At 49.9% G+C, this 12,167-nt stretch overlaps 1 protein-coding gene across 7 annotated transcripts in view; it reads right to left on the bottom strand.

Moving 5' to 3' along the window:
• Nucleotides 1-12,167, bottom strand: part of PPP1R12B (protein phosphatase 1 regulatory subunit 12B) — a 151,488-nt gene that overhangs the window by 13,651 nt on the left and 125,670 nt on the right. For all 7 annotated transcript variants that reach the window (XM_075910196.1, XM_075910200.1, XM_075910194.1 and 4 more), the window contains 5 exons: nt 7,590-7,606; nt 6,836-6,983; nt 6,517-6,621; nt 6,186-6,239; nt 3,883-3,933 (listed from right to left, as the gene is read on the bottom strand). In XM_075910196.1, the coding sequence (XP_075766311.1) occupies nt 3,883-3,933; nt 6,186-6,239; nt 6,517-6,621; nt 6,836-6,983; nt 7,590-7,606 (375 nt within the window). The remainder of the gene's footprint in view (nt 1-3,882; nt 3,934-6,185; nt 6,240-6,516; nt 6,622-6,835; nt 6,984-7,589; nt 7,607-12,167) is intronic.

The raw sequence follows: 12,167 nt of genomic DNA, 5'->3' as shown, positions 1-12,167 counted from the left end.
TATGAAAGAACAAACAAGGGCCTTGAGCACATTGCAATGAACATGTGTAATGGAATTGGAAAACCAGCTCTCTGTGAATCCCAGAGGGGCAATATCTTACACCAGGGAGATGAGTCAAAGTCTAGCCCTTCATTTGTCCAGGCCAAATTAGTCGTTCAGTAGGAATATTCATGCACCTTTCTTAGGCCAGAGGCACCCGCCTCAAACATGCTCTGAATTGACGAATACGGAGACACTGAGAGGCTTGTGATGCTGCCATCGACAAAGCCCTGAGACTTCAAAAGAGCAGCGATCCCCTTGTGGGGTTTCACTGGAGGGAGCGCAGAGCGGGGTGGCTGGCAGGACTAGAACAGAAAATAGATCGGAGATGTAAAAGGAGAGGCGTGTGTATGAGGGCAGAATTGAGACAACGTTCATATTGCGGTACAGATACTGGATCCAAGCCGCAGCAACAGAAACCTGGGGTTGCATGGGTGTGGAGATGTGTGTACATTCACAGCCAGGCTTAGCACTGCGGGGGAAAGCCAGCGTTCCAGTAATTCCCTTCAAGACAGCCCGGTCATGCAAATACCAGATCCTGAGCGAGGCTGCGGCAAGCGCTCACTGCCATTCTTGGTAGCTGGATGCAGAACAGCCGACAGCCCAACCCAGCTGTCCTTGCACTCCATCACGGGCCTGCATCAGCCAAGGCAATGCCTTTGAGCAGAGCTGGGGAACTGGTTTGGGGCGGGGGCCGCACACAAGTGAGAAGTGAAGTGAGAAGCCCCTGACTGAGGAGAACACCCCTCCGCACATTCCCCTCGCACACCAGAGTCTGGGAGCCAGGCTAGTAGATTGCGTGCGCTCCAGCTCCGCGGGTGGGGGGTTGCAACACTGGCGCAGGCTCCCCAATGCTGAGCCTCGGGGGCCAGATCCATGCAAGCCAGGGGCTGCATCCGGCCCCCGGGCCTGAGGTTCCCCACCCCTGCCTTTGAGCATCCAGCTATTTCAAGGGCGCGCAATGCACATCTCACCGACTGCTGGGCTCTGCTTCTGCTGCACAATATGGGCACTTCCCCTCATTTCAACGGACGTTCCTTGGCACCCGGGCCGACCTGCAGCGCTTGGGCATTGGATACAGCGCAGCATAAATGGTCATTGTCTCTCTGCTTCACTAGCTGGGTTCTCGCCCATTCGGACAGATCGGCACTCCCTCCGGTGGAGCGAGGGACCCATTCTGCACTGCTGTCACCCACAAGCGCACATCCCTTCCTTACACTGTTCTCGGCACTTTGGTTATTGCCTTCACATCAGGCTAAGCCCACAACTGGCGGGAAAGGGGGCCAGGAACTAGTTCTCCGAAGCAGAAATTGGGGCCGAAAAGCTCGCTACCATGGGATTCAAGTCCTCTGTTCACGCAGGCTGGAATCAGTTTACAGGGAAGGCCTGATGTAACAGCAGCAGAAGAGCAAGTCAAACCCCAGAGGAGCAGGGGAGCTGCAAGCAGGGGACACAGACTCAAAACTTGTTCTGATGAATGGGAGGAAACCTGAAAGCTACAGGATTAATACTGGTGCTAAATGGCCCAAGGTGCTGGACTATTGGGACGGCCTCCATTCCAGTCCTCCATGTGAAGGAATATTGGTGAGCTGGCCTGCGACTCCACCAGTTCAGTAGGCTGGGACTAGTATACACAGGACTAGCCAACAGGCAGAAGGGTGTTGGCATCTCAGCCCGGTGACGACATTGGCAGTGACGCACTCGCACAGCTCTGCCCACAGTCAACGCATTCGTTGTCATAGCGCCACGCGCACATTGCGATGAAAAGGCTGTTCTCTTAGCCCTCGTTGTGCCCACAGGAGTCTCTCCGGCAGGAGAGGTGCGAGAACAGTGAGCAGCTTGTCTCAGTCCGGAGGGCTCATTTACAATTTCTAGCTCTGCAATTTATACCCCTTAACGAGAAGCTGGCAGCCAAGAAATGCTACAAGCCAGCAGGGTGCTGACAGCATTCGTACGCACTTTCTGCAAGTGGAACAAGTCGCGGCGCATGGATGGCCCAGAGGAGCTGCAGTCAGAGGAATGGATCTTTGTTCTGAGAACGCAAGGTCACTTTGGAGCTTTTTTTGGGAGGAGCCCAGCAAAGGGAGGCTGTGAATGGGGAAAGCAGTCTGTGAAGAGAGTAAGTGACAGCCCAGGGGCTCCGGTAGGCCGGTCTCAGTACTCTGAGCACTGAAGCGCGCAGAACAGATTGGCCTGTTTACTCCACAGGTTAAGCTGCTTTGTGGTCCATATGGACATTTACTACAAGATTTACAGCTCGGGCTGCTGCAAGCTAAGTATTTGTATAGAAAAGCCCACGGTTCGTACAACTGCTGTGAAAAGAGGGGAACACGCTTACCGAGAGTAACATTTTCATGGCTCGCTCAATTTCTCAGTGGGATGAAACCCTCACTAGTCTAGTGTTTACATATAAAGTAGCTGGACAAACGTGAACATCTAGCCCTCTCCCCCAGTTAATTCGTGTGGGTTTCAATCTTATCTAATTAGCTAATCAAGCTAGTGTTTGAAGGTCTGTAGACTCAGGTTCCAATTGGGTTTTGTTCACCTCCAATTTAAGATGACATTAAGGGTTCTTCATTTCCCTTTTTATTTAAGTTCTTGCATGGCACCAGGACATCTGTCTCTCTAGATGAGCACACAGCTGTATGTGACAGCACCCTAACATGGCCTTTCTGGGGCACTGACCTCTCTTGACTGTGCCAGGACCCTCACTTTGCAGGCCCGCCCTGAACCCCTGCCTAGGACTCAGGCAGTCAAAATCCTCTAAAATGTGAGTTTAGGATCCAGGACTAGCCATCTGGAGCTTCACTTCACTCATTATGCTCAGCAAAAATCTGAAGCGCCTTTAAGCAAACGTGAAATTGGAACCATCTCCAGCAAGACAGGAAATCGCTTTCATCACTGCAATAGGTCAGGGGGTCAGCCGGAGAGAATCCTTCTTTGTGCGGAAAGCGATGAAGCTAAATCCCACTTGGATTGCGTTCAAAGGGAAACAAACCGGGGGGCAGGAGGGAGGACAAAGAGGTGCATTCTATCCATGTCAGCATGACTGTACTGCATAAGGTGATGTAACACTGCACAATCCACTTAAGCCTGTGGTACACTGGGCAGCCTACAACACGGCCTCCCGCCTGGGGCTCAGTGCTCGCAGGGCGTTCACCCGAGGACGGCAGTCCCGCCACGCAGTTGACGGGAGGGGAGAGAGAAGTAGCAAAGCAAAGGCAGTTGCTGCTTTGAGTGGGCACGTGCTGGATCATCCCTCTCCATTTCAACGGGGCGAAGAGGGAACCAAGCAAGGGAAATCGGACAATCTTCTGTTCCAAGACAACTCACTGAGCTGTCCTTCCAGCAACGTGCTCTCGGAGGAAGGGCAGAAATACAATCATTCTGATTTGCCTCTGGCTGCTCTGACTTCTCAAAGGCAGCTTCCCCTTCCTGACAAACTGCTCTGATTTTCCAGTTCATGTGAAATGAAACACTGACAGCTGTACTGTAACTTGCCCACTGCTCCTGGGCATGCAGGATCCACAACCAAAATCCAGGAGATCACAAGGGGGTTAGTTTCTGAAAGCAAGCTGGGAGAAACAGCCTTCAGTGCTGTGGGATCAAACGGCACAGGCCCAGAGCCAATGCATGGTGCAACTGACCGAGCGATCACAGCAATTCTACCATGCTCTGAGAACAAGGCCAGTAACTCCGGTCAGGACTATGTGAAGGGACACACACAGAGGGTTACATTGGGCACCTCCTCCTGGCCAATGTACTTCGCTCCCATGTAGCCACCCCCACGGTCACGGATCTTAAGCACAGTAGGGGGAAAGGGGTGAGTAAATTGTTTCATACCTTCATCTCCTCCTCCATTTCAGAAAGTTTCCGCTCGAGGGCTCGCTTCTCCTGTTTAGAAACATTTCAAACACGGGTGATCATACAGCAGATCATGGAGGCAGGGGGTTAAGAGTTTTCTTGGAAAAACCAATTGTAGCTTACATTTCTAAAGTGACAGTCACAGAAAGTATCGCAAAGCACTTCACAAGAACAGGAAGAGTCGCCCTTGCTGGGATGGAGGACGGCAGCTGTTGATCTGGCACGTAGCAGCAGTACACTTTCCAAGCAAGTTCTCAAACTCAACTTACCTGAGGGCGAGGGCCAGTCCCCAAACCCTGCTAGCGGGCCAGGGGGCACCCCTCTGGCAGGGCTCCGGAGGAGGGATCACTCCATGTGTTCCCTCCATAGGTATCGGCCCCACAAGCGACCCTCCCGTGTCCCTCTCGGCCTGGTGCTGCCCTCTGGGACCCCCGGCACCACCGCCGGTAGCACAGCAGAGCTAGAGTGGCTTCCTCTGTGCCAGTGCCAGCACGTCCCTGTGGCCCTGGGGAAGGGGTGCACAAGGCCGGCCTATCCATAGGATGGGTTGGTGCAGTCTCCCCAGGCCCTGCACTTTGGGCCCTGGGTGGGCTGGGGCCAGCAGTAAGGGTCAGCCCCCTCCCCAGCATGGCAGCAGAAGCTGCAGGGAAGCAGAGCAATGCAGCAACCTCTGCTCTGCTGCCGTCTTCCAGGCCAGCCCGGTGGCTCCGCTACACTGTGCTGGTGGGAAAGGCAGGCCTCAGAGGGCTGGCTCGGGAGAAGGCAGCAGAGCAGATGGCTGCTGCGCTGCTCCACTTCCCCATAGCTCCCGCTCCACGCCGATGCCCCGGTAATCCCCGAGGCCGTGTCCTGGCAGAGCAGGGCGGGATTCGAGGAAAGGGCAGACACAGCCAAGGCTGCTGGGACTCACGTGCCAGCTGCCATACATGGGCCAGACTGTGGAACTGCTTGGCCTGCAGCAGATGGCCCCCGGGCTGTGCATTTGAGACCCCCCGTTGCATGGGATTGAAATCCAAGGGGGAGCCGAAGGAGGCAAAACGTCTCCCCCTCCACCAATGAGCTGGAACCCGGTGAAAACCCTTTCATGTAGCTGTACGATGGTGCAACTCTTCGTGAGCCCCCTCGGAGGGGAAGAAAGCCTGGCAGTTTGCACCTCTACCACTGAAGAGCCCCCAGTAAGTACTGACCAGGCTCAGCCCTCTGAGGGGATTAAGGCAGTACTGGTTGCAGGTCAAGGAGAAAGGGTGGCTGTTGCTGTCCAAGCTAATGCCTTGTTTATACTTACCTGGAGATCGACGCTCTGGAGATTAAACTTAAAAAACAAGGTCTGGTAGCACTTTATAGAATAACAAAACATGCAGATGGTATCATGAGCTTTCGTGGGCACAGCCCACTTCTTCAGATGACTGAAGATTGATCTTCCAAGGTTTGATTTAGTGGGTCTAGTAAGGACCCACTAAATCAAATACTGATGGTACCCTGGTTGACCCCAGTACTCCACTAGGTCATCAGGAGTAAGGGAAGTCAATGGGAGAGTTTCTCTGGTCAACCTCCCACAGTGGGGATGCTGCAGAAATTCGACTTGAGGTTCATCGACTCCAGCTATGCTATTCTCACAGTTGGAGGTGCGCATCTTAAGTCAAATTTCTCCACCAGTATAGACCTGGCCTTAGGATGCTTGAATGCGACCATGTCTGAATGACATAACACTGATAATAAACCACAGAGTTCAGGTCTTTCACTCCAGGAACTGGATTTAAACACCATCCTCGTAACTAGCAGAGGGCTCCAAAATCTAATCAAATACAGTGCAAGCAATGGGGTTAAAGCATTAAGCTAGGAATGGCAGTTTAATTCTTTGATCTACTGAAGTGAATTTGACTGCTCAGATGAGGGAGTGCTCAGAGGTTAATAGTTCAAGGTATAAAAAGATAATACCTACTTGACTGGAAAGGGTTGGTTTTTGCTGAGAGTGTCCTTTTTTGTTAGTAAAGGGTAGGAGGATGTGGAAGGAATTGCCACATTGGTCCAATAACCCATCAGCACCAACTAAAATTATGGTTCTACCGTCTCATTGTTGTGATCAAGTAGAAAGCTTAAGCTGAACGGTGATTTACAGTGAGCAAAAAAACCTGGACCCAAGATGTGAATTCATGTGTTATCACAAGTGCCATTTGTGGGACAGAAACGAGATGTGTGCATTTTTTTAATTAGCATTTTCCTTTCCAAAACGCCCATGCATATCAGTCTTAAGAGTCAAAGAAAGGGATGCAGAAACATACCCTTTTCTCCATTTCCAGCATACTCGATCGGTCAGAGGTTTTTTCCTGCTTCAGCTAATTAAATTAAAAATAGAAAGTTATTAAAACAGAGTGGCACAGAGGAAAAGGACAGAAAGCCCGTTCCTAAGAAAGCTATCTTTAGAAGGAGCAGAATGTCATTAACATGAACAGTCAGACTTCGCTATGCAAAGGACCTTTCAGTAAATCTACAGCACTTACAAGCAAACCATTTTCTCTCTCCACCCCAGCACCTGCAATCACAGTTCATCAGACAACCACCCCCACTCCCCCGCCTTCGCTTCCACAGTGCTGGAGCCCCTTTCCTGCTTACCTGGGTTGCTTTTTCCAGTTTCGTTTTGATATCCACCAGCTCCATCTGAGCTTCCTGTAGTTTTGATTTCAGCTTTTGGTTTTCAGACAACGCACCTTCATAGAGCTGAAAAGCAAGCGAGGGATTGGAGCAGGTCTGCGGCTGGCGTACAAGCCTGACCAAATAACCCTTTGCTTCCAATCGAACTTATTTGTGGTTCCTGAAAACTCTCCAGTGTGGCTCTTTCCCGGGCCCTCCCAGCAGACCCCAGGTGTATGCAGGAGGCGACAGTTGGAAAAGGCAGCTCTTAGGGTAGAAATAGAACAGAAACCAGCCCTACTTTTTTATAATCTCTGTTCGTCTCCTCCTCTGTTCTACTGCTCAGGGAAGCCAGGCGGTTCTCTCTCCGGCTGTAGGCGCTGGAGCGGCTGGAGGCACGATCGCCGTAGGAGTCGCTGGTGGTAGGGGTTGTACCGGAGGATTCCAACCTGCAACGAAGAAGAGCCAACACTACAGTGCAGAGGTCAGCTGGGGGCAGCTAAGATGCAGATAGGAGACCCTACCCAGTCAGGACTTAAGCTTCCAAGAAACATTTCAGCACCTACCAGCAGCAGCTCAGAACACTCCCTGATTTGGGTCACTTGCTGCTATTCTAGAGCTCAGGGCCGGGCTTACAGAAAGTTCACACGAGGAACTCCTGGCTGCTGTGGCCACCTACAGCTTGGAAACTCAGAAAACAGGGTATAGGCCCCACCCCCACCAAACAGGGACATACAAGTCTGTGGTTTCTGCTAACCCTTCCCCCGAGGTATAGTTCTGTGTCGCTGACAGAGGTTGCCCATCCATTAGAATGGCAGGGAAAAGGATCATACCCCCCTCGTAATGAACAAGTCACTTCCTATGTGATCTCTTTTTGGGAGAAGAATGGTTCCCAGACTTGCAGGAGGGCAAGTACTAGATCAAGGGAACAGAGTCCTGGACTTAGATCCCTGCTTCATCTCCAATAAGCAGGCAATGCTGCTCATCGAGCGTGCTAGGAATGTAGGGGGCAAGACACACATACTATTAACAAGTTGGCAGGGTAAAGCTCTTACCTGGACAGTCTTTCATGCTAGAGGAAGAGGGGAAAAAAAGAAAACAGGATTAGCAATGGAGACACCACTAACATGCCAGCTCAAAAACTGCAACCGTAGCACTTAGGGGAGCTACTTTCCACCTCCGAAAGCAAGCCCCAGGAACACTGCCGCAAGCGTTCTCTCATTTCTCCAAGCCACATGAACTCACGCAGCCAAACCACAAATTTCTGGGCCTTTCCCATAGCCTCTCGCTTGCTCGGACTTCACTGCAGCATTTCAGGTTTCACTACAGCAGTTGGCTGCATGCTAAACTTCCTCCACTATTCTCGGGAGAATCCGTGTGAGCATGTATCTGCAAAAGCAAAGTGTCCTGAGGTCCCTTAAGAGACCAACATGTATTTGGGCATCAGCTTCTGTGTAAAACCCACTTTGTCAGATGTATGGAAAGGAAATCACAGAGGCAGGAATATATAGGCACTAGTATATCAAAAGACGGGAGTTACTTATCACATGTAGGACACAGCAGCTGCTGGGAGTCGGTGAACACCAAGGGAGGGACAATTGAGATAACCATTCTAAAGTCACACTCAGTACTAATTTGATCATGTTACATTTGCAAATGAACTGCTCACATTAGGCTAATTCCTAATTCTCATTAGTGAAGAATACCAGAGTGCGCGCATTGCCCCCAAAGGCTCATCCATGGGAGGGACATTGGTCAGGAAAGGAATAATTCATCAGCTGTCTGCTCTCCCCTAGATTCACACCCAGCATCAGTGCTCCTCCCAATGAATGAATGCCTTCCAACTCTGATGGAAGAAGCATCCATTAAGCAAAATAGGGGAGTGCTGCATGAGAAAGCATGACACAAAGATAACCCTAAGTATTTTTCTGAAAATCCTAGAATCTCAGAGTGGAAAGAGACCTCAGGAGTCATTGAGTCCAACCTCCTGCTAAAAGCAAGACCAACCCCAACTCAATCATCCCAGCCAGGGCTTTGTCAAGCCAGGACTTAAACATCTCTAGGGATGGAGATTCCACCCCCCTCCCTAAGGAACCCATCCCAGTGCTTCACCACCACTCCACATGAAAGATTTTTTTCCCCCCCCAATATCCAACGTACACCTTCCCCACTGTAACTTGAAACCATTGCTCTTTGTTCAGTCATGTGCCACCACTGAGAACAACCTCTCTCCATCGTCTTTGAACCCCCCTCAGGTAGTTATGGCTGCTCTCAAATCCCCCCTCACTCTTCTATGGACCAAATAAGCCCAAATCCCTCAGCCTCTCCTCATAGGTCACGTGCTCCAGCCCCCTCATTGTTTTTGTTGTTGGCCGCTGGACTCTCTCCAATGCATCCACATCCTTTCTGTACTGGGGCAATACTCCAGATGTGGCCTCACCAGTGCTGAATAAAATCTGCATTGTTTGTATGACTGACCGTCTCCCATCAAATACACACTTCCAGCAGGAGGAATGCTCTTTTCAGAAGTCATTTAGGAATGTCCTGGCGAGACAGCAGTACTCGAGCAGAGTGAAACTTTCGGGGACCCTGGCTGCAGAGTGGTTTGGAATTTTTGGTACAGGGTGCATTTCCCTGCAAGGTCAACCCACCCTCCAAACGACTCCTGCAGTTCTATTCTTAGCACGGCATATGCTGCAGCCCACTTGTGCTTTTAAACCAACCTAGACATAAAATAAATCAGAGGATAGTTTGGCTTGGCACAACAATCTGCTACTGAGGTTAGCTGCGGTAAACCATGCTTGCTAAAGAGAGTCTGCTGGGTTGGAACCTTCTCCATTACATACCAGAGCAGAAGTCAAACAGTGGCATAGATGACGCAGCAGACAGCTTCACAAGTTGGTCCCCACAAACCCTTCCATCATCTCTGTAACCTGGTACTATTTTACAGACATTTCTCTTAATTTTATTTATAAAATCCAATGCCGATTGGACCCAAGTTTTCCCTGCTTTGAAACTTGCATTAGCACGGTCACCTGTACAATGGGTGTGAAATGCTACATCACAGAATTCATGCTTCTCACCCACTGCACTGGGCACAAAGCAATAGAGAATTGGGATCTATTTTAATCCCAAGCTCCCAGGTAATTTTCCTTCATTGGACTTAAAAATAAAAAATGCTGCAAAACTTAATGCCAAAAGCCTCACTAGGGTGAGAACTTTTGCCCACTTTCAAGAGGTGAGATCTGAAGCCTTCACAGGTACCATGGGCTAAGATTTAGCTGGAAGTGGCCTATCAAAAGTCCACTTACACCTCAAACCCAGGTTCACAGTCTCAGTCAACAGGTCAGCATTTCTACCGATGACTAAAGTCCAGGGACTTTTCCCTGTTTATGCAGACATAAAACGAAGGGGGTCTCTGTACTCTCCTTGGCTAGTCTGTTCTTATGAGCAGGCGGGGGCTGGGACCAACAATTCTGCTTCCAGACACTGAGCAAGAACAGAGCAACTGGGAAAAGGAGGCCTGCATCCAGCTCAACCCAAGTACAACCTTAAGGTGTATCTGATCTGAGCAGATGCGTGTGTACACGGCCACAGCCGCTCTACTTCAATATTCCTTGTAGTTTAATCTCATTTCTATAGCAACAGAGTTGGATTCCAAAGTGCTTTGCAAACAAAAATGCTGTGCCAACGGTACACAGGGACCACGTCATTAATCAGCCACCTCTGGAACGAAACCTGGCAAAGCAGCTCTAAAGAACAGGTCAAGGCTGGGCAAGCAAACAGCACAACAGCATTTCATAAATGAGGAGAAACTGTTGGTGAACTCAACCAACAAAGCAACGAAAAAAGCTTTTTTACAGCGCTAGCTGCCAGGGGCCTTGTGTTCCACTCAGACCATAGTGGAGCACCCTTGCTTAGGCCCACTGCTAACTCCTGAAGTAGCGCGGCCATAGAAATTTGAGGGGAAGATTTGCAAAAGACAAGTGACAATTTGACACTTAGCTGCTATTTATACCTTTGAACATCTTTCCCTCAGTGTGTCTGCTGCTAGGGACGTGAGCAGAAAAGCTAACCATCTCCGTGTAGGCAGTTTTACTCCACCCCCACAGATAGGATTGGGGTAACTTGTCGTCAACATTACTTTGTTCTGACCACCAGCAAGATAAGAGGTCTATAAAATCATGCCTGGTGTGGAAAAAGTGAATAAGGAAAAGTTATTTACTTGTTCCCATTATATAAGAACTAGGGGTCACCAAAGGAAATGAATACGCAGCAGATTTAAAACAAACAAAACGAAGTTTTTCCTTCATGCTGCACACAGTCAACCTGTGGAACTCCTTGCCAAAAGATGTTGTGAAGACCAGGACTTTAACAGGGTTCAAAAAAGAGCTAGACAGATTCATGGAGGTTAGGTCCATCGATGGCTACTAGCCAGGATGGGTAGGAACGGTGTCCCTAGTCTGTTTGATGGGAAACGGATGACAGGAGAGGGAGCATGTGAAGATTCCCTGTTCTGTTCACTCCCTCTGGGGCATCTGGCATTGGCCACTGTCGGCAGACAGGATACTGGACTAGGTGGATCTTTGGTCTGACCCAGTCTGGTCGTTCTTCAAGAAAGTTTATTTCTACCCATTGTACAGCCGGGGGAAAACTCAGGCACACACGGGCGACAGGACGCTTTCATCCGCATCGGTTCAAGGAGACTGGTCCATTTTCAAAGGTATCAGAGCATGGGGGTTCAAATCCCATGACCGTGTGAGATATTTCTGCTGCTAAGCCTAATGAGCTGTCTTCAGCAGAGCTGGGAATTGAACCCAGTTCTGACCTTCTGTTCAGTACCTTCATCACAAGGCTGTGTTTCCCCATGTGCTTATTTTTCTAAGAGCCTTTCTTTTGGGCAGCTGTAATTAAGAAGCCTTGCAGGGACTTTCAGTACGGAGGAATCCCCCTCCTCCCCTTTTACTGGCAACTCAAACGGTGGTGTTTGCTTTGAGTAGCTCTGAAACACTTTCCTGCTTGTGTCCTTAGTGCTTGACACAATTAAGCCTCCAAGTTCTTTTGTAAGAAGCTGTAATAAAATTTGCTTCTTAAAACTGTATGGTACTTCAGCACAGAAGTCCGACAGCTACTCAAGATTTTCTGGCCCCAAAGACTTAATCTCCTCCTTTCAGTGGGGGACAGGCATTAGGGGTGATGAATAAGTTTCAGCAAGAGCCTTGTTAAAGTGTTTTACAGACCAAGATGCTAATCCCACTGAGTGAGCGCGCATCTTCCAGTGGCAAACCACCATGGAAATAATCCACTTCACTTCAAGCTTTGCAGCCGTTCCATCAGGACCGTGTGTTCCGTCTCAGAGGGGCGGCTGTGAAAGTCTGTATCTGCAGAAGCAGTGGAGGAACCCTGTGGCACCTTAGAGACAAACCGATTTATTAGGGCATCAGCTGAGATGGCTAAAACTCACTTCACCAGATGAAGCAGAGTGCTCTGGTAAGTTCCACTCCAACTCCCCTGGTGAAGTGGGTTTGACTCATGAAAGCTGATGCCCTAAATATCGGTTTGTCTCCAAGGTGCCACAGGGCTCCCCAGTGTTTTCATTAGCAAGTCCTCAAATAGCAGGTCTCTTCTCCAAG

Source organism: Pelodiscus sinensis, chromosome 27 (genome assembly GCF_049634645.1).
Source record: "Pelodiscus sinensis isolate JC-2024 chromosome 27, ASM4963464v1, whole genome shotgun sequence".
Taxonomy (NCBI): domain Eukaryota; kingdom Metazoa; phylum Chordata; order Testudines; family Trionychidae; genus Pelodiscus; species Pelodiscus sinensis.
Note: the sequence above shows the minus strand (reverse complement) of the source record. Positions and strands in the feature narration are given on the sequence as shown.